This window comes from Amblyraja radiata, chromosome 1, assembly GCF_010909765.2.
Source record: "Amblyraja radiata isolate CabotCenter1 chromosome 1, sAmbRad1.1.pri, whole genome shotgun sequence".
NCBI classification, from domain to species: Eukaryota; Metazoa; Chordata; class Chondrichthyes; order Rajiformes; family Rajidae; genus Amblyraja; species Amblyraja radiata.
The window spans coordinates 60191352-60217126 of NC_045956.1; the positions used below are offsets into that span (position 1 = coordinate 60191352).

Sequence of the window (25775 nt, forward strand, 5' to 3'; positions counted from 1 at the left end):
CCTTGTAGTAGCGATAGCGCCCCTCAAGCAGCGCGTCTCGCAGGCACTTGCTCCGTGAGCCGCTCCAGCGGCTCAGGCGGCTCTCTCTCCCCCCGTGCGGGTGGAGAGACGTCCCGTCCGACATCGGGAACACCTGCCGGATGCCTCTCGAGTGGCTATGCGTCCAGCCCGCTGCTTCAGGTACTTGCGGGCTGGCCTCGGCACGGTGTCGGGGAATTACGGAACACCGGGTAACGCTCCTGCCGCCTGTTGCTGCCCCCCTCCCCGACGGGAAAACGGGGGACAGTTGTTCCAGAGCCTTTTTCTCTGCCTGTAAAAACACAAGCAGAAAAAGGCTCACCTGTAAAAGAAAACCCGACCTCAGGGTACTCACCTGACGGTCCGGTTCATGCTGTAACGAGAGTGCCTAGCTCCCGTTGCAAGCCGCTGTTGCACTGCTGGCGTAATGCCGCGCCTGCGCACTGAGCGGGTTCTTCACGTAGTCACTCACGTGACTCCGAAGTAAAATGAGGGTGGGAGCGGAGGGCACGTAATCCCTCATCGTAACTCCTCATAAAATACAGATCAAACTTCAAACTGGTAAGTTCTCGTTTAATCTTACTATTTTACTTTGGAGTCACGTGAGTGACTGCGTGAAGACTTCAAAGCTCTGTGATTTCAAACCGTGTAACAGTTTTATTTCACTCACTGCCGAAGTTCTTGAGGGAGGAAGTGTTATCGTAACCAACCAATAAATCTGTTTTTCGAGAAACAAAAGGTATTTATTAACAATAACAAAAAATAATTGCTCACCTGGCCTTAAATTAAATATTTGCAGCTTGTAATATTCTGGCTGCAAATAAATCAGGTTTCGTCAACGGCTTATTATAAAAAGTTCTGAATGTCGTTTCCCTCGACCATCCTGCTGTATTCAGAATATGGTCAACCAGTACGTCCATTCTCTCTGCCGTTGATGTAGATGCTGCCCTAGTGGAATGAGATTTAAATGTATTAGTATCTATTCCGGCAGCCTTCAGCACCTGTTTGAGCCATCTTGAAATGGTTTGGCTCGTTACCCGGCCATGAGGTTTCTTGTAGCTGACCCATAAGGCTTTTTCACTCCCTCTGATATTATAGGTTGTGTCGATGTAATGTTGTAGATGGGTCACCACACACAACTGTGGCTCTGGTGGGTAGGCCCGGAATACCACTACTGGATTGGCTGTTCCTGGCCTGCTTTGTTTCACCAGACCCTGTATGCTGAATGCAATCTGATCTGGGGTGGTCACCATGTTGTCCAGCCTCAGCATGTGTAGAGACTGGACTCTCTGAGCGGATACCAGTGCCATCAACATGAGTGTCTTTAGTGTAGCTTGCTCGAGGCCGAGGGATCTGGCTGGTGGCTATTCCCTGAGGTATGTCAGGACCACACTGATGTCCCAGATGTGGCTATACCTGGGCTTAGGGGGCTTGATATTGTAAATGCCTCTCATCAGCTTTACCACCAGTGGATGGGATCCCATCGCCTGTTGTCCTGGCGGTGGCTTGAGATAAGCAGAAAGTGCACTCCGCGCTGTGTTGATGGCCCTGTAGCTGATCCCTTCATCATGGTGTAGATGGGCCAGGAACTCCAGTACATTAGTGGCTGTGGCTGTTGCATACGGTGTTCCTGTTTCCTGGCAGTACTTCTCCCATTTTTTGATGCTGGTTAGGTACTGCCTCTTGGTGGATGTTCGAAGGGATGCTGACATGGTGGTGATGGTTTGTTCGGACAGTCCCAGTTCTAGGTAAGGTCTGTTCAAAACCTGCAACCCAGGAGATTGATTTTCTCATGGCATGGGTGGTTTATGCCTGATACTGGTTGAGTTAATAATCCTGGATCACTGGGAAATACCATTGCTGATTCAACCACCATGTCATGCAGGACTGGGAACCATGGCTGTGTAGGCCAGTCGGGCACCATCAAAATACCTGAAGCAGAGTCCATCTGTATTTTGCGAAGTACCCGACTGATGAGGCAGAAGGGAGGGAAAGCATAGAAGAAGAAATTTCCCCAATCCAGCATGAAAGCATCTACCGCTGCTGCCTCTGGGTCTGGTTCCCATGCGACATACATAGGTACCCGGTGATTTAGCCTTGATGCAAATAAATCAATATCTGCCATTCCATATTGCTGAATAACTTTCGCAAATACTTTAGGGTTTAACATCCATTCGATGTTATCATTGAATTTGCATGACCTGGTGTCGGCCACCGTGTTTAGCTTACCTGGTAGGTAAGTAGCTGATAGCCAAATATGTCTTTCGACACACCAATGCCAAATTATATTGACCAATTTGTCGCATGATAATGATTTTATGCCGCCCATATGGTTAATGTAAGCCACCACCGTAGTATTATCAATTTGTAACCGAACATGCAAGTGCCGCATATTAGATACATATGCTTTTAAACCATAAAAGGTGCCCAACATCTCTAAATAGTTAATGCCCAGTGTGAGTAGTAATGATGACTCTATGTTAGTCCATCTCCCACCTGTGCTGGATATGGAGTTAGTCGCTCCCCAGCCTTGAGCACTGGCATCCGTTTGAATAACTAAAGTAGGGTTAGTGATAATGATAGGGCTGAAACTATGCCAAACGTTTTCTGCCCACCACTGTAGCTCTGATATTGCTGCAGTGGGTAATTTCATGATACGATCATAGTGACCTTTATATCGTTTTAGTGCCTGTACCTTTGCTGTTTGTAAATTTTGATAGTGCAAAGGTCCGAATTGTGTAGCCGGAAATGCTGCTATCATTTTCCCAATTATTCTTGCTACTTGTCGGATAGTTGGTCGCTCGTTGACCATTAGATTGTTGCATGACTGTGCTAATTTAATCATTTTTGCCTTTGGCAAGGTAACAGTCATATGGATTGAGTTAATTGTGAAGCCCAGGTAGTCCATGATAGTGGATGGCTTCAATTTAGATTTATCTGGATGTAGGACAAACCCCAGAGTTTCCAGGAGCTGTTTTGTGGCTGATACTGCTGCCACAGCCAATTCCATCGTTTTCCCTACTATCAGAATATCATCCAGATATGCCATGACAATATGTTTTTGTTTTCTTAGTATTGCCATGGCTGGTTTCAATATTTTGGTAAATAATCTTGGGGCTGAAGTTAGAACATTAGGCAATGCTTTATATTGCCATTACTGCCCCATCCAGATAAATTTTAGGTATCTGCGATGATCCTTGTGTATGGGTACTAGATAGTAAGCATCTTTAAGATCAATGCTTGCCATGAAGTATCCTTTGGAAATCAGTTGTTTGGCAGTAACAAATGTCTCCATTTTGAAATGTATATACTTAACAAATTTGTTTAGTGATGTTAAGTCAATGATGATGCGACAACCACCATCTTTTTTAGTTTTAGTGAATATATTCGATACAAATTCCAAAGGTTCATGTTTGGTCTTTTCGATGACCCCCTTTGTGATAAGTCTCACCAGTTCAGCTTGTCCCTCACGTTTCTCTTTGACGGAGGGAGAAAATACCCTTTGGGGCAAATGTTGAACTGGCCGCGATTTTTCTGACATGAATTGTATTTTATATCCACTAATGCTGTTGAGTATATACTTGTCACTCGTGACATTATCCCATGCTGTTTTGAACAAGTGTAATCTCCCTCCTGTTAGTAAAGCACCCTTACTTTCTATATGCTGGCAGGAACCAGACCCAACTACCTCCAGGGTTATTGTCGTTTGTTCTGTTTCCTTGTGTTCGTGAAGATTTTTCTTGTCTGACGTGTTGGCGATGTTAGGGGTTGGCGCATTTTCCATGGGGTCCGCTCTGGGCCCTGATCTAAAAAAGATCTTTGGGTATAAAATGCGGTCCTTGAGCTTTCACCAGTCCCATATTGAGGACGTCGACTGGTGGATGCCGTGGGGTGCTGCCGCTTGGGTATTGTAAGTCTTGGTTTCCTCGTCCCGGGGCCTGCCCTCATGAGGTTGAAAGTTTTTGATGCCTCTTCCATGTCCTTCACTTTTTGTTGAGGTCCGTCCCGAATAACAGAGCGTCCGTCTCTGCGGCTGGGGTTTTACACAAGCCAGCAAACTTGGGATTGAGGGCAGGTCTTATGATTTCCCACCGGAAGTTGTTAATTTCGTACTGCGTGTTGCACATTAATGCCAGTACATCCTGCTGGCAGGTATCCATCTCCGTGTCTTCCACAGAACGAGCAAAGGCTGTGATGGCCGACGTCAGGAGCCTTAGGATCCGCTGTAGCTTAACTTCATAGTTGCGCATGTGTACCCCCACGTGCCCCCAGATTTGGCTGTTTACAGTCAGCACTCTGAGGGCCTCACAGTTCTCTGGTGTTTTGTAGAGATCCATTGCCTCAGAGAGCACCTTGTCCTGCAAGGGCTTATTTGAAAGCTGATTAATGCTGGCCGCTAATTTCGGTTCCAGCGGTCTTCCAGCACGTGGGGTTGCTACATAGCGGTCCACCACACCCAGCAGCTCTTCCTGCTCCTGCACCTCCTGCATACTCCCGATCTCGTCCGCCAACCCCTGTTGCAGACCAGCCCAGTCCTGGTCACCAATGCTAGCCTCCAGTAATGAGGGAGCAGAGGGCAGTGTACAGAACACTGTGGAGGGGGTGCCTGACCTCCCTCCGCGAGAGCGCTTTTCCTGCACTCGCTGGAGTACTTGCTCCAAGAGCCGTTCCATGCGGCTCATGCGGCTGTGTCTCCTCCGTTTAGGTGGAGACGTGTCCCCATCCTAGTTGGTTGGTTTTACTGGCGGATTTTTTCCCAGTCCGCTGTTCAGGCATTAGCGGGACTGGGCTTGGCACGGTGTCAGGGATGGTGGACCGCTCTACGAGCGGTCCCGCCGCCTGTTGCTGTCCCCCTGAGATTGAACGCTCCTCTGGTGGAGTTTTGCGGGGGGCAGTTCTCTTTGAGAGTTTTTTCCTCAGTGTACTCATCTCTGTAAAATAGAAAGAATACACACAACTCTCCTCTCCGTTAGTTTCCACCTTCAGTGTACTTACCTAACGGTCCGTTTTTTAAACCTGCAGCTGGAGAGCCTGACTCCAGCTGCCGCCGCTTGTTGCACTGCTGGCGTAATGCCGCGCATGCGCGCTGAGCGGGTTCTTCACGTAGTCACTCACGTGACTCCGAAGTAAAATTATAGAGTTAGAGCTGAACCTGGCCACACAGTCATGTGTGTACAGGGAGTACAGTAGCGGGCTGAGGACGCAACCCTGGGGGGATCCGGTGTTCAGGGTGAGGGTGTTCGATGTATTTTCTCAACTCCAGTTTCCAAGTCCACCTCTCTCTTTCAGTCTGAAGAAAGTTTCCGACCCGAAACGTCATCTATCGATATTCTCCAGAGATGCTGCCTGACCCGCTGAGTTACTCCAGCATTTTGTATCAGTTTAAACCAGCATTTGTAGTTCCATCCTTCTCTATCGGCTGGGCAGTCTATTCCTGGTCGGGCCTTGATCAGGCTCTATGGCAGGAGTCTGGACCCAGTCTTGTCTCAGTAGCTCTGGCAACTAGAATGTAGACATAGTGCGTAGAACATAGAACACTAGGCGGCACAGTGGTGCAGCAGGTAGAGCTGCTGCCTCACAGCGCCAGAGTCCCTGTCTGCATGGAGTTTGCATGTTCTACCTGTGACCATATGGGTTTCTTCTGGTTTCCTGGTTTCCTCCCATATCCCAAAGATATAGAGGTTTAAGGTTAATTGGCCCTCTGTAAATTACCTTCTAGTGTGTAGGGAGTGATTGAGATAGTGGGATAGTTTGGGATACAAAAACAGGGATGTACTGCTGAGGCTCTATAAGGCGCTGGCAAGGCCGCATTCGGAGTACTGTGAGCAAATATTGGTCCCATATCTGAGGAAGGATGTGCTGGCTCTGGAGTGGGTCCAGAGGGGGTTTACAAGAATGATTCCAGGAATGAATGGGTTAGCATATGATGAGCATTTGACTGCACTGGGCCTGTACTAGCTGGAGTTTAGAAGGCTGAGGGCGGACCTCATTGAAACTTACAGAATAATGAAAGGCATAGATAGAGTGGATGTGGAAAGGATATTTCCACTGGTGGGAGAGTCTAGGACCAGAGGTTGTAGCCTTAGATTTCAAGGGCGCTCTTTTAGAAAGAAGGTGAGGACGAACTTCTTTAGTCAGAGGGTAGTTAATTTGTGGAACTCATTGTCGCAGAGGGCTGTGGAGGCCAAGTCAGTGGATATTTTTAAGGCCGAGATAGACAATTTATTGATTAGAATGGGTATCAAGGTTTATGGGGAGAAGGCAGGAAAATGGCATAAGGAGGCAGAGATCAGTCATGATTGTTTAAGAAGGAACTGCAGATGCTGGAAAATCGAAGGTACACAAAAATGCTGGAGAGACTCAGCGGGTGCAGCAGCATCTATGGAGCGAAGGAAATAGGCAACGTTTCGGGCCGAAACCCTTCATCAGCCAGGATTGAATGGTGGAGTAGACTTGATAGGCAGAATGGTCTAATTCTACTCCTATAATGTGAACTTGGGATAGCATAAACCAATGTGAATGGGTGATAGATGGTTGGCATGGACTCAGTGGGCCGAAGGGCCTTTTTCCATGCTGCTTCTCTAAAAACTAAAACTCAAACTACAGCAGAGCAACTAGCCCTTTGGCCCACAATGTCTGTGCTGCCTCTTATCTATCTGTACATAATCCATATCCCTCCATTCCCGTGTGCCAATCCAAAAACCGCTTAAACGTCACTATTGCATCTGCCTCCACCACCACCCTTGGCAGTACGTTCCAGGCACCCACCACCATCTGTGTAAATAAACTTGCCCCTCACATCTCCTTTAAACTTTGTCCCTCTCACCGTAACGCTATGTCCTGACTGTCTACATTTGACTATAAGCGTGTGCATATGTGTGTGTGTATGTGTACGCGTGCGCACATATATATATCTATATATATATATATAAATGCTGTTATCAGGCAACTGAACCATTCTATCATCAACTAGAGAGCGGCGTTGAGCCACCATCTACCTCATTGGAGACCCTCAGAATATCTTAAATCGGACTTTATCTTGCACTAAACATTATTCCCCTTATCGTGTATCTGTACAATGTGGGTGGCTCAATTGTAATTATGTAGTCTTTTTGCTGACTGGTTGGCACCCAACAAAAGCTTTTCATTGTACCTCAGTGCCCGTGACAATAAACTAAACTAAAAGAAATGCATGGGTGTACGCGTGAGAGAGAGGGGGAGAGATAGAGAGGTATGGAGCAGATGTGGGCAAACAGGAACAGCTTAGATGGGGCAATGTGGTTGACATGGGCGAGTTGGGCCGAAGGGGCTGCTTCTGTGCTCTGTGACTGCATGACGATATGAATTTGTCTTGTTTGGCAAGCACGGTCAGGGAAACAGAGCAATGGTGATTACAGCACCAACAGGTTCTTGAATGACTGCTATTAAAAACTGTAATTGAAGCTTTGAGTGCTTAGGATGCCTTGACTCTCTCAATTAATGTCCTGCTTCAAACCACATGTGTTGTGTTGGACATTCTGTGGCAATTCCCTAATCCTTTGCTCAACAAATGAAAAATTCTTCCCAGGGTTAGCGGTGCCCTCTTCTCTCCCCGCTCCCTCAGAGTCGCTCTTTACACCTAATCTAACAATTTGCCAGGCGGACTGGAGTAAATTTCGTGCCTGCCTGAAATCAAAGGCGCTCTGACGGAGTGCCGCGTCAGCAGCTGTATGGCATTAGTCGGACGGCCATGTGCGCCGAGCTCTCTCTCCACGCAGCCAGGGAACAGCCCGCAGGTGCGGGATTAACCCCGCCTTCTGTCGACAGCATCTGAGGGAGCTCTGTGCACCCTCACAGCCCTGCCATCTGAGAGCACAGATAGATTGCCTGACACATGGCAAATGAGAGGAACATGTGTGGGCTTAAATATCCAAACACCAATACCCACCCCCCCCCCCCACCCCCGACCCTTCCAGTGGGAGTTTTTTTTTAAGGGACTTTAAAGATGCCTTTGAATAACTGTAGTATGAAATGATATGCATCATGCACATAGATTCAGTCATAAAGTCTTATGGCATAGAGTGGTATAAACAGGCCCTTTGGTCCAACTTGCCCATGCTGATCATGATACATGGTTTATTGTCACATGTGCCGAGGTACAGTGAAACGCTTTTCATGTGGGCTAACCAGCCACAGATTAGTTGGTCAAAGACTATACTAGTCAAAGACTATACATGGTTACAATCGAGCTGTCCACAGTGTACAGATACATGAAAAAGGGAATATTGTTTAGTGGATAATAAAGTCCAGTAAAGTCTGGTTAAAGATAGTCCAAGGGTCTCTCCAGTGAGGTAGATGGTAGCACAGGTCTGCTCTCTGGTTGTTGATAGGATGGTTCAGTTGCCGGGATAAAAAAACTGTGCATTCATTCTGTCTATTCCCCTCATGATGTTATACACTTGCATAAGATCCTCATCCTCCTGCACTCTGAGGAATAAAATATTTTGCTGCCCAACCTCTCCCTGTAGCTCAGTCCCTCGAATCCTGGCAACATCCTCGTAAATCTTCTTGGCAGTCTGTTGAACTTAATGGCATACAGTATGGAAACAGGCCTTTCAGCCCAACTTGTCCATGCTAAGTAAGATGTCCCATCTAAACTAGTCCATTTGCCCACTTTGGCGCATTTCCCTCTATATCTTTCCTATCCACGAATCTGTCCAAGTGTCTTTTAAATGTACCTGCTTCAACTACCCCCTCTGGCAGCTCACTTCATATACCCACCACACTCTGTGTGAAAAGGTTACCTCTCGTGCACGATTAAATATGCTACCACCTGCACCACCAAGTGAGAGTTTAGACTTTAGAGATGAAACAGGTTTTTTGACCCACTGAGTCTGAGTCAACCAGCGATCATACCGGCACTATTCCACACACTAGGAACAATTTACAATTTTACCAAAGCCAATCAGCCTACAATCCTGCACGTCTTTGGAGTGTGGAAGGAAACAGGAGCACCCGGAAAATAACCACGCAGTCACAGGGAGAACGTGCAAACTCCGTACAGACAGCACCCATAGTCAGGGTGGAACCCTGGCCTCTGGCGCTGTAAAGCAGCAGCTCCACTGCTGCGTTACTGTACCGCCCTTTCATAATTGAAATCTTTTTTAGGCACTTTAAAGGTGCCTTCTTATAACTGTGGTATGAAACGTATCATGCAGATGGTGATTCTCTTACAGGAAGTCAATATATTTTGACTCAGTTAACAAACTGGAACAAATTTTTCATCTGCGTTACTTGATCTATTGCTGAATAGTCCTTCTGATAAGACTTCTGGTTTGTTTTTGTCAATAACAGTCAATAGTTGTTGTTTCTGTGTGCAGCTGAGGCACGCAGTGTGCTGCAAAATCTATCAAGGATGCCAAGCAATTAATTCACCCACATGGCCTTCATTAGTCAACACTACGCATAGGCAGCCTGAGGCTTTTCATTAACTAACCTCAATGATAATGGATAAAAGACTCTGCTTTTTTTTCCCCCCAAGTCACGCAACAGATTCCAATCCTGCCTTTTCAGTCTGAAGAATCATTCCTTCACTGCAATATTTTGAAGGGTTTGACAGATAATGTTTCGAGTCGGGATGCTTCTTAAGACTGATTCAGTTTGAAGATGAATCTTGTCCTGAAGCTTTGCCAGTCCATTCATTCCACAGATGGTGCCCAACCCATTGAGTTCCTCCAGCACTTTATGTTTTGACTAAGAATCCAGCGTCAGCTGTTTCTTGTTTAGTTTAGTTTATTATCATGTGTTCTGAGGTACAGTGAAAGGTTTTTTTGTTGTGAGCTGTCCAGTCAGCGGAAAGACTATACATGATTACAATCGAGCGTCCACTGCGTACTAGGGAATAACATTTAGTGCAAGATAAAGTCCAGTAAAATCCGATTAAAGATAGTCCGACGATCTCCAATTAGATCGATGAGAGGTAAGGACCGCCTTCTCGCTGGTGATAGGATGGTTCAGTTGCCTGATAACAGCTAGGAAAAAACTATCCCTTAATCTGGAGGTGTGTGTTTCCACACATATGTACACCTTGCCTGATGGGAGAGGGGAGAAGAGGGAGTGACCAGGGTGGGACTGGTCCTTGATTATGCTGGTGGCCTGGTCAAGGCAGCTTGAAGTGTAGATGGAGTCAATGGGTCTCCTTATTCTATAAGGATCTGCCTGTAGTTCTGGATACCCTCAGGATGTGGGGCACTCTCTGAGCATCTTCCCTTTCCAAACCCAGTTGTGATTGAGGCAAAATGAATAATGTGAATAATGAATAAGTGTGATAGAAGGCTGATTTGGTAAGATAAATAGAGGGGAGATGAATGATGTATTAATGTGCCGCAGAGGTGCTGCCACACACCGCCAAAGGACTGGGATCTAACCTGACCTTGGGTGCTGATTGTGTGGAGTTTGCACGTTCTCCCTGTGACCGCGTGGGTTTCTTCTGAGTGCTCTGGTTTCCCCATATATCACAAAGATGTGCGGGTTTGTAGGTTGATTAACCTCTGTAAATTGCCCCGAGTGTGTAAGGAGAGGATATGAAAGTAGGATAGCATTGAACTAGTATGAACGGGTGATTGATGCTCAGCATGGACTCGGTGGGCCAAAGGGCCTGTTTTATTCCATATCTTTCAATCAATAAATCAATTTAAACCAGATTGGATTGATTGAGCTGTCTTTCCGGGCTGTACATTTTTATTTTGTTACACTTAATGCATTCATCAGTTGCTAGAGCATCATATGTTATCATCAACAATAGCTGCCATTTATGCCCTCCTGTAAGTTGGGTTAATGGGAATTATTTCCAGATGACTTTTATTTTGTAGCTCCCCCCGCCCCTCCCCCCACTCCTTCAATGCTTCTTCATTAGCTGCTGCCTTTTGCCCGATGGATGAGGGGAGAAGAGGGAGTAGCCGTCCTTGATTAGGCTGATGGACTTGCCGAGGCAGCATGAGGTGTTAATGGAAGGGAGGTTGGTTTGTGTGATGGTCTGGGCTGCGTCCACAATTCCCTGCAATTTCTTGCGGTCTTGGATGGAGCTGTTCCCAAATCATGCTGTGTGAGTAGGATGCAAAACTGGAATATCAGAGAACGAGTGTATGGGTGATCAAGGGTCTGCATGGACTCGGTGGGCTGAAGGTCCTATTTCCACGCTGTATCTCTAAACTAAACCACAAAACGCAATAACACAGAGTCTGAGAATGCAGCACATCCATGGAACAGCCACAACTTTTTCCTTTTAATGAGATTTGGATCGTGGGAATGTTGACATTTTGGAAAAGAAGCCACTGTGCTGACTATCACTTCTTCTCTGTTGCAAGCTATCTCCGACCATCTCACGTTGGTGACGTCAAGCTTTGCCGTCCATTTCGGAGAAGGGTTTACAGGCACCATTGGTCCAACTTGGAAGTTGAGTTAGGAAGTTCTTCCCATTTATCCCTCACGGGTTGCCATTCGTGAGTGGTTTAGGTGTACCTTTTCATGGTTCAACCATGAAGCCAAGGACAAATGGAATATTGGTGGCAAGGACTAATGGCGTGAACTGCTCTGTTAGTTTCCAATCTTCTGGTCCAGAACGCGGTGTGCTTTATTAGGTACACCTCTAGGACTGCTGTGTTCTTTTTTTTTCCTGGCATCTCACCTTCCGAAGAGCAAGGAACATCCAACAGGCAAGATTACCCATGTGTCTCAATGTCAAGACACCTTTATACTAGGGTGGTATGGTAGTAGTGGAGTGAATGAATAGGACACGTAAATAAAGTTGGTGAAAAGTGAGTGACAAGAATGGCGTAGAATTAAATAAGGATTAAAATCTAAAATTACATGTTGGAACTAAGTGGAGATATTGATATTCAACAGTGCACTGTTATTCTGATGGTGGAAACAAGGAACTACAGATGCTGGTTTATATAAAGGAACGTAAAGTGCTGGAGTAAGTGCTGCTTCTCTGGAGAACATGGATAGGTGACATTTCAGATCAAGACCCTTCTTTAATTGGACTTTACTTTGCATTAAATGTTACATCCTTTATCCTTATCTCTGTACACTGTGGATGGCTTGATAGTAATCATGTACAGTCTTTTCACTGACTGAATAGCACATGTGGTTAAAGTGCGTATTGTCAGATTTTATTAAAGGGTATTTTTATACATTTTGGTTTCACCATGTAGAAATTACAACTGTGTTTATACATAGTCCCCCCCCATTTCAGGGCACCATAATGTTTGGGACACATGGATTCACAGGCGTTTGTATTTGCTCAGGTGCGTTTAAATGCCTCCTTAATGCAGGTATACGAGAGCTCTCAGCACCTCGTCTTTCCTCCAGTCTTTCCATCACCTTTGGAAACTTTTATTCCTGTTTGTCAACATGAAGACCAAAGTTGTGCCAAAGAAAGTCAAAGAAGCCATTATGAGTGAGAAACAAGAATAAAACTGTTAGAGACATCAACCAAACCTTAAGCTTACCAAAATGAACTGTTTGGAACATCATTAAGGAGAAAGAGAGCACTGGTGAGCTTAGTAATCGCAAAGGGACTGGCAGGCCAAGGAAGACCTCCACAGCTGATGACAGAAGAATTCTCTCTATAATAAAAAAAATAAACCCAAACACCTGTCTGACAGATCAGAAACACTCTTCAGGAGTCAGGTGTGAATCTGTCAATGACCGCTGTCCGCGGAAGACTTCATGAACAGAAATGCAGAGGCTACACTGTAAGATGCAAACCACTGGTTAGCCACAAAAATAGGATGGCCATGTTACAATTTGCCAAGAAGTACTTAAAAGAGCAACCACTGTTCTGGAAAAAGGTCTTGTGGACAAATGAGATGAAGATTAACTTATATCAGAGTGATGGCAAGAGCCAAGTATGGAGGAGAGAAGGAACTGCCCAAGATCCAAAACATACCACCTCATCTGTGAAACACGGTGGTGGGGGTGTTATGGCCTGGGCATGTATGGCTTCTGAAGGTACTGGCTCACTTATCTTCATTGATGATACAACTGCTGATGGTAGTAGCATAATGAATTCTGAAGTGTATAGACACACCCTATCTGCTCAAGTTCAAACAAATGCCTCAAAACTCATTGGCCGGTGGTTCATTCTACAGCAAGACAATGATCCCAAACATACTGCTAAAGCAACAAAGGAGTTTTTCAAAGCTAAAAAATGGTAAATTCTTGAGTGGCCAAGTCAATCACCCGATCTGAACCCAATTGAGCATGCCTTTTATATGCTGAAGAGAAAACTGAAGGGGACTAGCCCCCAAAACAAGCATAAGCTAAAGATGGCTGCAATACAGGCCTGGCAGAGCATCACCAGAGAAGACACCCAGCAACTGGTGATGTCCATGAATCGCAGACTTCAAGCAGTCATTGCATGCAAAGGATATGCAACAAAATACTAAACATGACTACTTTCATTTACATGACATTGCTGTGTCCAAACATTATGGTGCCCTGAAATGGGGGGACTATGTATAAACACTGCTGTAATTTCTACATGGTGAAATGAACATTTATAAAAATGGCCTTTAATAAAATCTGACAATGTGCATTTTAACCACTTGCGATTTTTTTCTATTACAAATCTCCAATTGTGGAGTACAGAGGCAAATAAATAAATGATGGGTCTTTGTCCCAAACATTATGGAGGGCACTGTATGTCCTATTTTATTACTCTAATAGATTGTTCACCTCACCATTAAAACCCTGGGTAACTTGCTAACCTTGTTCAAACGTTTATTGAACCACACCCTGAAGTATTAATTCATGAGCGCAATTGAACTATCTCAACTTTAAAACCTTTTTTTTAAATTGTTATGGCACGTGATTTATTTTGTAAGATAATAGCATCAAGAGTTATTCCAGAAATATTCTTTAAGCACAACCTGAAGTAAATGACAAGTGAATTGAAGTGTAATCACATTGGGCAATGTTATTTTAAATTCGACATTTATTTGCCGAGACGTGTGAATTATTGGTTTTACAAATGTGCCATCGTTCTCTCTTTCTTATTTCTTTTCCACAGTTTGAAGACTTTCCCTGTACACTGCAGATTGTAGGGCACTCTGATTAAATTGTGATTTTATGAATGAAAAAAAAAATGTTCCTAGTGATTAGAAACATAGAAAATAGGCCATTCAGCCCTTTGAGTCAGCACCGCCATTCAATATGATCATTGCTGATCACCCAAAATCAGTACCCCCCTTCCTGCTTCCCCCCCATATTCTCCCCATATTCCTTGGATGCCCCATATCAATTGCTCAAGTCTAACGAGTGGTCTGACTCCCAGACATGCTAGAGGAGAGGCACAGCTCACATTTTACTCCCAACACTACACGTGTTGTTTTCAAAGACTGTTACTGTGGAATATCACGGTCAGGTGTAAAATGTAAAGCAGCTCTTAACATTTGGCAGCTTTAGCAGAGGGAGAGTTCCTATTTTGTGTGGGGGGGGGGGGGGGGGGGGGGGGGGGAGACCTCAATATTTTCAAGTGTTTGGAGGAGTTAAGCAATTTTTTTGTGTGGGGGGACAAGTAAAGAATGCTCCTCTCATACTTTTGATGAGCAGGCCCTTTTAAGGAATCATAGTGTAAAATGTATTCCTTATTTAGCCTCGGAGTTTCTCACTTGCTAAGAGGTTCACCTCCACAGCAATTTTCAATTGCACTGAAGAATATTGCACAAAACAAATCTGTCCAAGCCCGGCAAGTTCATTTGAATCTGTACAGAACACTTAACAATCTCCTCCCCAGCAATTCAAAACAATCGTCCTGTCCCTTTAGACGTTACTTTAGACTTTAGACCTTGGAGATACAGCATGGAAACAGGCCCTTCGGCCCACTGAGTTCCCGTTGACCAGCGATCATTCCTTCTTCTCCTTGGGTAGAAGATACAGAAGCTTGAAAGCGGCACCACCAGGCTCAGGAGCAGCTTCTTCTTCCCCTCTGTTATCAGGCTTCTGAATGGTCCTTCCATAAGCTAGAGTACCGTCCAATTCACCTCTACCCCATTGTGGACAATGGACTTTGTCTATGGAACTGATGCACTACAATGAGCTATATTCTACACTCTGTATCTTCTCCTTTCCTCTACCTATTGTACTGGAATCTAGCTTGATGGTATTTGTGTATATTATCTAATTGGATTGGATAGGATGCAAAACAAAACTATTCATTCTACCTCAGTACACATGGCAATAATCAGCTTAAATCTTAAAGAACATAATATAGTTGCTGTACAAAAGAACTGTAACCATCTTTCTTTCTCGTGTCTTCAGCATTTATATTTAGCAGAATTATCCTGTGGTTGGACTTGATGGGATACAGATATGAAAAATATGGAATAGGCACTTTATAGTTTTAATCAATCCCAAAGGTGAGCAGCACTGTGGTAGAGTTGCTGCCTTACAGTGCCAGAGACCTGGGTTCAATCCTGACTACGGGTGCTGTCTGTAAGGGGTTTGTCCGTTCTCCCTATGACTGCCTGGGTTCTCTCCAGGTGCTCCGGTTTCCTCCCACTTTCCAAAGACACACAGGTTTGTAGGTTAAATGGCTTGGGTAATATTGTAAAATTGTCCCAAGCGTGAAGGATAGTGCTAGTGTGCGGGGTGATTGTTGGTCGGCGTGGGCTCGCTGGGCCGAGAGGGCCTGTTTCCACGCTCTATACCTATACTAAGTGAAACTAAACGTAGAGGATCTCTCAGTGGAATTGACGGCATGTTTGGGCTAGCTGATGCCAATCAGCTGCTGGTCTGAAAGGCGTAATGAACGAATAGCTGCCTCCTTTTTACAGTGGAGGTGAGAGTGTAAACCGAGGCTTTCAAACACTGAAATGCTTTCAGCAACTGAAGATCAAATTCAACAAACCATGCCCTCCTGTCTGTGGTCAGAATTGCTTATCCTTGTTTCGTGAAAGCAATTAATTTGAAGCTGAGCAATGGATTTCTTTGCATGCCGTCCTAATGCACTGTTTACTGAGCAGATGTCAGAGACAATCTATCCGTGAAGTCTTTTGTCATCGAGTCTCATGTTCTGGCCAAGATTCAAGTTGCCGGCTCCACTCTCCTCATGCCCAGTTTCAGTCTTTGATCATTGCAATGGTTCAGTGGTTCTTTATTCGTTTGGTTTTTCATTTAGTTTAGTTTAGTTTTCTGTCAAGTGCTTAGTTTGATGTCAACGTTGGCTCTTACTTTCTGTGCCCTGAGTGTTTGCTGCGGGAGGAGCCCCCAGGGCATAAAGGTTGAAGGTGGCCGGGTGAGGAGAGAGACAACGGTTTGTGGGATGATCCGGACGGAGGTGACGGCTGCAATCAGTCCTTAAAGCCAGTTGGGACTGTGAAAATGGTGCCAGAACATGGCAACTCTTGCCTATAGATTTAGTGTGCGCTGTTCCTATACATTCTGTACTAATCAGGGATTTATGTATGGCAATTATCTTACTGACCTGTATACAAAAAATACAATTACACAGTGCCCTAGTACCAAGGCAATTGTGGTCACAGCCCAGACCATCACACAAACCAACCTCCCTGCCATTGACTCCATCCACACCTCACGCTACCTCGACAAGGCCACCAGCATAATCAAGGACCAGTCCATTCCCTCTTCTCCCTTCCCCCATCAGGCAAGATGTACAGAAGTGTGAAAACGTACACCTCCAGATTCAGGGACAGTTTCTTCCCAGCTGTTATCAGGCAACTGAACCATCCTATCACCAACTAGAGAGCGGTCCTGACCTCATATCTACCTCATTGGAGACCTTTGGGCTATCTTTAGTCGGACTGTACTGTGCAGTACATCTTGCACTAAACTTTATTCCCTTTATCCTGTATCTGTACACTGTGGACGGCTTGATTGTAATCATGTGTAGTCTTTTCTCTGACTGTAGCACACAACAAAAAAAGCTTTTTAACTGTACCTCGGTACACATGACAACTAAACTAAACTAGTGTTGTGTAGTGTTCAGAAGCCTGATGGCTGTTGGGAAGAAGATGTTCTTGAACCTGGTGGTCACAGTTTTCAGTTTCCTGTACCTTCTTGCCAATGGTAGTAGTGAAATGAGAGCATGGCCAGCGCAGTGTTGGGCTTTGTTGATGATGGCTGCCTTCCTGAGGCAATGCCTCCTCTGCTAGAGTAAAGGGCCTGCCCCACGAGCATGCGACTCCATGCGGCAAGCGCGACCTAATGTGGTCGCTTGAGCCGTACGGCCTCGCGGGGCCGGTCCCACTTTGATCGCTGGAGCCGTATGGAGGTGTGCGGAGCTGGTCCCGACATCGCGCGGGTCTCCGAAAAACTGACCATGTTCAAAAATTCCACGCGGCAACGGCCTGTCGGCCCGCAGCCGCCTCAACGCCGTACGCACCGCCTCAACGGGCGGATGCAGCGTCTTGACGCCGTACTTCATGTGCGAACTTCCCGCAGACTTCGCTCGAACTTCAAGTCACTCACTCGACCTCCGCGCGGCCCCCGCTTCCGGTTTGGTCGCGCTTGCCGCATGCAGGCGCATGCTGGTGGGACCGGCCCTGTACGGGGATCACTCGACCTCCGCGCGGCCCCCGCTTCCGGTTTGGTCGCGTTCGCCGCATGCAGGTCGAATGCTCGTGGGACAGGCCCTGTAGAGTTTGAAGAAGGGTCTTGACTCCATGTTCTCCAGAGATGCTGCCTGACCCGCTGATTTACTTCAGCACTTTATGAAACTGTCCTCCTATAGATCTCTTTGACGGTGCATTTTCTCATGGTCTTAGATTGTGCATCTGTTGGACCTGAGGGTCTGAACCACAGTAGGAGGTTGGGCTGGCTCGGACTTTACTCCTTGGAGTGAAAAAGGACAAGGGATGATCTTACGGAGATGTATAATATCATGAGGGGAATGGATAGGGTAGATGCATAGTCTTTTACCCAGAGTTAGGGAATCCAGAACCAGATGACATATTTTCAGTTTTTCACTACACCTTGGAACACATGACAATAAACTAAATGGTCATGGCCCTGTCCCACGGTACAAGTTCATTCCAAGAGCTCTCTCGCGTTTAAAAAAAATCAAAAAATAAGCACGGAGAATGAATGCAGCGGGTACGTCGGAGCTCGGGGAAGTCTCTTAGCAGCTCATACCGCTAACGGCAGGCACTCGGGAAGACTCGCTAATGGCAGGTAAGCTCGGGAAGACTCGTGAAGATTTTTCAACATGCTGAAAAATGTCCACGAGAGCCCCGAGTACTGACGAGTGGCCATTACCGTAAATCTCCGAGTTCGAATCAGGGCAAACTCGGGAGAGCTCTTGGAATGAACTCGTACCGTGGGACAGGGGTTTCACGGTGGCGCAGCGGTAGAGTTGCTGCCTTACAGCGAATGCAGCGCCGGTGACCCGGGTTCGATTCCGACTACGGGCGCTGTCTTTATGGAGTCTGTACGTTCTCCCCGTGATCTGTGTGGGTTTTCTCCGAGATCTTCGGTTTCCTCCCGCACTCCAAAGACGTCGAGGTTCGTAGGTTAATTGGCTAGATAAATTGGCTTGATAAAATGTAAAAATTGTCCAACTTTCAGTATAGTCCCTGGTGGACTCTTTGGAAGTAATGACCACCAGGTGCAAGGTGAACTAAACTAAATTAAACCATGCTCTAAGGTGGCTGATGCCCATCCCCGCATTCTTTAATCAGCCTAACCTCTGAACTCTTTTCACAGGTAACTGTTTGGACAACATGCTTCTACGAAGTACGGGCAAGCTGAGTGTGGAAAACAAGGGGGAGTATGGAGACAGCACAGTGTCAACGCCTCCTCAGAGGGATCTGTGGTGCCACTGCCACCACCATTGTCCTGAAGAGTCTGTGAACAACACCTGCAAGTAAGTTAGTGGCACAGCGGCCTCACATACCGTCCACATACAGTGAGATGTTGCCATAAGGCAAAGGAGCAGAACTAGACTATTCACCCCATCAAGTCTACTCCACCATTCAATCATGGCTGATCTGCTTTTCGTTCTCCTGCCTTCTCCGAGGAACCTTTGACACCCTCACTCTGGCATTGTACGGTAGAGCGTACAGTGCCACTGTGCCGCCCACGTCTTTGTGTACTGGTCGCCCATTCTGATTTCTCCAGAGATGCTGCCTCACCTGCTGAGTTACTCCAACAGTTTTTTTTTGTTGCGTGGTATACACCAGCATCTGCAGTTCTCTGCTTCGAATACTTTAATACAGTTTACAGATGCAGCATGGAAACAGGCTCTTCGTCCCACCGAGTCCACGCCAACTATTGATCACCCCTTCACACTTGTTCTATATTATTCACATCCTACACGGGGGCAATTTACACAAGGAAATTAACCTACAAACCTGCACGTCTTTGGAATGTGGGAGGAAACCGGAGCATCCGGAGGTAACCCATGCAGCCACAGGGAGAACGTACAAACTCCGTACAGACAGCACCCGTAGTCAGGATCGAACCCTGGTCTCTGGCGCTGTAAAGCTGCATCGATCACTCGTATACACCAGTTCTATGTTATCCCACTTTCTCATCCACTCCCAACACACTAGTGTGCAATTTACAGAGGGCCAATTAACCTACAAACAAACCCGCACATCTTTGGGATGTGTCCGTCTTCTAAACTAGACTGATCCTCTCTGCCTAAGTGCTCTTTGTTATCTGCGTCGGGTTTATTGCAATTACATTTCTGTGTCCACAGAACAGATGGCTACTGTTTCACCATCATGGAGGAAGGAGACTCTGGAGGGCACGTCATCACCTCTGGATGTCTGGGCAAAGAGGGCTCGGACTTCCAGTGCCGGGTGAGTAGCCTTGGTGTATACCTTCTCCTGAAGTCTTTCAAAACGTTTTTTTCTATAGTCAGGGTATCAAAACCAAAAGGGAATAAGTAGACTATCTTTGATCGGACTTTACTGGACATTATCTTGCACGAAGGGTGGCATGGTGGCACAGCAGTGGAGGTGTAGTCTCACAGCGCCAGAGACCCAGGTTCAATCCTGGCCACGTTGTAGTCTGTACAGAGTTTGCACGTTCTCCTTGTGACTGCGTGGGTTTTCTCCAGTTGCTCCAGTTTCCTCCCACACTCCAAAGACATGTAGGTTTGCATGTTAATTGGCTCTGATAAAGATTGTATATTGTCCCTAGTGTGCAAGATAGTGCTAGTATACGGGGTGATCGTTGGTCGGCGCGGATTTGGTGGGCCGAAGGACCTGTTTCCGCGCTGTATCTCTAAACTAAAACTAAACTAAACTAAGGAACTGCAGAAGGTACACAAAATTGCTGGGGAAACTCAGCGGGTGCAGCAGCATCTATGGAGCGAAGGAAATAGGTGACGTTTCGGGCCGAAACCCTTCTTCGGAACTGCAGATGCTGGTTCATACCAAAGATAGATACAGTGTGCTGGAGCAGGACAGGCAGCATCTCTGGAGAGAAGGAATGGGTGACGTTTTCAGGTCAAGACCCTACTTCAGGGTCAGAGGGGAGTGGGAGATTGTAACCTACACGTGGCCCACCCTGTTTCAACGAATGCAATCAACCTGGCGTGCACAAACAGAAGATCAAACAGAACAAGTTGTCTTACAACTTTAGGCTGTGCACGCCCCACGCAAGAAGAAGAAGGGACGGAGGGAGGAGGGGAACCTCTTCAAAGTAGGCACAGCTTGGGGAGATTTCGCAGTGGAGCAGCCTGAAGTTGGGTCTCCATTCCTTCTCTCCAGAGATGCTGCCTGTCCCACTGAGTTACTGCAGCATTGTGCATCTATCTGCAGAACTCAGACCTGTAAGTGGGTTTTCAGCTCTGTGGTTACCATGTGACCAGGCAGCATCGCTCTTGTGCCCAGTGGCCGTGGCCGCACTTTGCAGCAGTTAATCTTGAGGGCGTGCAGCGGTGTGGAACCCCGCCCGCCCGCCCGGTGTAAACTAGTGGCAACAGAACACCATAAAACTCCCCTTTCACACGGGCAGGTGTCATCAATCTGATCCGCGCTGATTGGAGCCAGATTTCACACAGATCCGCTGACGCATAAATCACACAAGAGCGGAGAGGAAGGATTTCAGCTCAGGGTTTTGACCTGTAATTGTGTGCATGTGTAATGAATGTGCTGTACCAACTTCACAGAGTGCAGGGTCCCCTGTCGTATGAACACCGTATAGTTCCTCTCTTGCTGTGGCAGATTTGTTCAACTGTACAGACCACCCGAAGGCAGAATTGTTAGGGGAGGTAATTTATTGAATTTCCTTCAGGACAACTCACCGTTTTATTAAGTCTTTTATCCTTGGCGCGCAGGAGGATGAGGGGCGATCTCAGAGACGTGTACAAACGCATGATAAGAATAGATTGGGTTGTCTCTTGCCCAGAGTAGGGGAAGCAAGAACCAGAGGACATAGGTTTAAGGTGAGGGGGAAAAATGTAATAGGAATCTGAGGGGCAACGTTTTCGCACAAAGGGTGGTGGGTGTATGGAAGGAGTTGCTGGAGGAGATAGTTGAGGCAGGGCTAATTGCAACGTTTAAGAAACAATTACACAGGTACATGGATAGGACAGGTTTGGAGGTATATGGGCCAAACACCGCCAGGTGGGACTAGTGTCACTGAGACATGTTGGTCGGCGTGGGCAAGTCGGGCTGAAAGGCCTATTTCCACACTGACCCTGTGGATCGTGCCCAACCTGTCTTCCCTCAGTGCTGACTCTTGCAGACTTTACTTTACATTTTAGACTCAGATACAGTGTGGAAACAGGCCCTTCAGCCCACCAGGTCCATGCTGACCAAGCCATCCGTACTCTAGTTCTACCGTACATTTTAATTTACTTTAGAGATAAAACGTGGTAACAGGCCCTTCGTGCCACAGAGTCCCACCGACCAAGAATCGCCCCGTACACCAGCACTGGCCTGCACACTATGGACAATTTGAAATTTACAGAATCCAATTAACCTACAAATCTATACCTCTTTGGAGTGTGGTAGGAAACCGGAGCACCCGGAGAAAACCCACGTGGTCACAGGGAGAATGTACAAGCTCCATACAGACAGCACCCAAAGTCAGGATTGATCCCGGGTCTCTGGCACTGTAAGGCAGCAACTCTACCGCTGCGCCACCGGGACACCCCAAAGAACCTTGGAGTATTGTGTTTGGTTTTGGTCACCCTGCTATCGGAGATATATATTAGGCTGGTAAGGGTGCAGCGAAGCAACCAGTCAATTTTAAACAAAACTAACGTAGTGAAAAATGGCGAAGTGAACGCAGCATGTTACTGAAGATAGACACAAAGTGCTGGGGTTACTCAGCGGGCCAGCCAGCATCTCTGGAGTAAAAGGATGGGTGATGGTTTGGCTCGACACCCTTCTTCAGACTAAAAGTAGAGGGGAGGGAACTGAAGGTAAGAAAAGGCCAGGATAAACCGGCAACGAGGAAATGACCAAGGAAGGATGGAATCCATAAAGGCGCATTGTTGGCTGGGGAAGAGGTGATAATGAAGGGATACAAGGATGCGAACAGTGAAATCGTAAGATGATTAAGGTAGGGGAGGGGAGGAGGGAGAGATTGCAAAGGTTACTTGAAATGAGAGAAATCAAAGTTCATACCGCTGGGTTGTAAGCTGCCCAGTGTTATTGCCTGTAGAAGGAATTTGAATATAAATGAAGTACCCTTTTTTTGATTGATAATGTGCATTGAGGATGTCTGATCTAAAAAAAAAGATTTTTTAGTTTATTATTATTGTCAGAGTGAAAAGGTGCAGTGAAAAACCTCTTTGGTTGCATGCTATCCAGTCAGTGAAAACACTATACATGATTATGGCTCGAAGGGCCAAATGGCCTCCTCCTGCACCTATTTTCTATGTTTCTATGGTTACAATCAAGCTGTATATAGTGTGCAAATACAGGATAAAGGGAATTACGTTTAGTGCAAATAAAGTCCAGTAAAGTCCAATTAAAGATACTCCGGGGAGTCTCCAATGATGTAGATGGTTGATCAGGACTGCTCTCTGGTCGGTGATAGGATGTTTAGTTGCCTGATAACAGGTGGAAAGAAACATCATTGTTCCCCTCTCCATTATCCTTCCTATTGGAAAATCCCCTCAACATTCCTGAAAATATGTCTGAATTGGAATATTAAGAAGGGAAAGGGTGACTGAGTGTGGCGGTGGTTGTAAATGGTGGCACAGCGGGTAGAGCAGCCGCCTCACAGCCCCAGTGACCCGGGTATGATCCTGACCTCGCATACTGTTTGTGTGGAGTTTGCACGTACTCCCTAGGACCGCATGGATTTCCTCCAGGTGCTCCAGTTTCTTCCCCCCCCCCCCCCCCCCACACATTCCAAAGACGTACGTGTTTTGTAGGTTAATTAGCTTCTGTAAGTTGCCCCTCGTGTACAGAGTAGGTGCAGAAGTAGAATAAGGTAGAACTAGTGTGAACGGGTGATCGATGGTCGGCGCGGACTCGATGGGTCGATGGCTCTGTTTCCATGTGTATCTCTAAACTAAACTAAATTAAACTAAACTAAATGATTAGAAAACAAGTCCATGGTTGTGGTCGCATTAGGGTTGTGCAGGTCGGTTCAGGAACCCGATGGTTGTAGGAAAGTATCTGTGGTGACCCTGCGCAGGCTACTGGAGCTCCTGCACGATGGTAGCCGTGGACACAGCGTGGACTTGGTGGGCCAAAGGGCCAGTTTCCATGAAGTACCTCTAAAATAAACCAAAACAGATAGAAAGAGAAGAATGAAGAAGGTAGACAAAAATGCTGGAGAAACTCAGCGGGTGAGGCAGCATCTATGGAGCGAAGGAAATAGGCGACGTTTCGGGTCGAGACCCTTCTTCAGACCCGAAACGTCGCCTATTTTCCTTCTACCTATTTTTGTCTACCTTCGATTTTCCAGCATCTGCAGTTCCTTCTTAAACAGAATGAGGAAGGAATTTTTTTCAAAAGATATGAATGTTCTCACCAGTTTATACTTTGTAATTCACTCTTCCTCCTTTTCCGGTTTAGGACACACCCAAGTCATCGCAACGGAGAGCGATCGAGTGTTGCACAGACCGAGATTTCTGCAATCGAGATCTACACCCCACCCTTCCACCCCAGGACAGCATAGGTAAAGTGTAAGAGGCATGAATAATGAAAGAACTGGATAGAGTCATATGATCACAAGGAATAGGAATAGAATTAGGCCCATTGGGCCCATCAAGTCTACTCCGCCATTCAATCATGGCTGATCTATCTCTCCCTCCTAACCCCATTCTCCTGCCTTCCCCCTATAACCTATGACACCTGTGGAGAGGATGTTTGCACTGGTGGGAAAGTCTAATACCAGAGGGCATCGCCTCAGAATAAAAGGACGTACTGTAGAAAGGAGATGAGGAGGAATTTCTTTAGCCTGAGGGTGGTGAATCTGTGGATCTCATTCCCACAGACGGCCCTGGAGGCCATCAGTGGGTGTTTTAAAAGTGGAGATTGATACGTTGTTGATTAGTAAGGGTGTCAAAGGTTACGGAGAGAAGGCAGGAGAATGATGTTGAGAGGGGAAAAATTGTTCCCCCATGAACGAAAGCCGATGTAAACTCAATAGGCCAAATGGCCTAAATCTGCTCTTATGTCTTATGGTCCTATGGTGCCATCTCACAGTATGTGAACTGTATTCATTAAATATTACTGCCCAGAGTGGAACAAGAGGAATGAATTGATAGAGATTAAAGAAAAGGTGCTGCAGCAATTGAGACGAACTGGATTGGACTTCAAAAGCCAATAGCTTGCAGTTTATCCCACAAACTCTTCACTGTTTGTGTCTCAGTTTGTGGATTCTTATCTTGATCTCAAATCTCATGCGAGGTTACTGTCCTGACCATGTACTCGAACTGAAGTTACTAATTTTAAAGTCTGTGAATGAAAGATTTTTCTTAAAGGTGTAGTGAAGTTTGGGTGTTTGAGTTATAGAGTCATATATAGCACGAAAACCCAACATACCCACGGTGACCAAGATGCCCCATCTACATCCCAGTCCCATCTACCCACGTTTGGCCCATATCCCTCCAAACCTTCCCTGTCCAGTTACCTGTCCAAATGTCTTTTCAATGTTGTTTATTACCAGCCTCAACTACCTCATCTGGCAGCTCGTTATATATACCCAACCCCCTATGTGTGTAAAAAGTGTTCCTCAAATTCCTATTAAATCTCTCCCCTCCCACCTTATACCTACTGTATGTCCTTAGACTTTAAAGATACAGCGCAGAAACAAACCCTTCGGCCCACAGAGTCCGTGCCGCCCAGCGATCAACCCAGTACACTAGCACTATCCAACACATCAGGGACAATTTACAATTTTACAGAAGCCAATTAACGTACAAACCTGCATGTCTATGGAGTGTGGGAGGAAACTGGTGCACCCGGAGAAAACCCACACGGTTAAAGGGAGTACATACCAATTCCATACAGACAGCACCGTAGTCATGATCGAACCTGGATCTCTGACCATGTTAAGGCAGCAATTTTACAGCTGCGCCCCTGTGCCTCCTTATGGAGTTAGGTCACAGGTCAGCTGTGTTTCCCTGCGCATAGCACCATGTTCAATGGGCTGAATGGCCTGCTCCCGTGACGAAATTCCAGCGTTCACACAAATAAAAAACTGAAAGAGCCAGCAGTTCATAGAAACAATATGCTGGAGTAACTCAGAGGAACAGGCAGCATCTCTGGAGAGAAGGAATGGGTCAGCAGTTCAGACAGGCACCGAGGAACTGTGATCCGCCCATGATTTGCCAAAGA

General features: G+C 46.3%; 1 protein-coding gene across 3 annotated transcripts in view; it reads left to right on the top strand.

Annotated features, from left to right (window-relative positions):
• The window catches only part of bmpr1b (bone morphogenetic protein receptor type 1B), a 424691-nt gene that overhangs the window by 359896 nt on the left and 39020 nt on the right, over window positions 1-25775 (top strand). For all 3 annotated transcript variants that reach the window (XM_033022575.1, XM_033022558.1, XM_033022566.1), the window contains 3 exons: window positions 18724-18883; window positions 19721-19823; window positions 24009-24111. In XM_033022575.1, the coding sequence (XP_032878466.1) occupies window positions 18724-18883; window positions 19721-19823; window positions 24009-24111 (366 nt within the window). The remainder of the gene's footprint in view (window positions 1-18723; window positions 18884-19720; window positions 19824-24008; window positions 24112-25775) is intronic.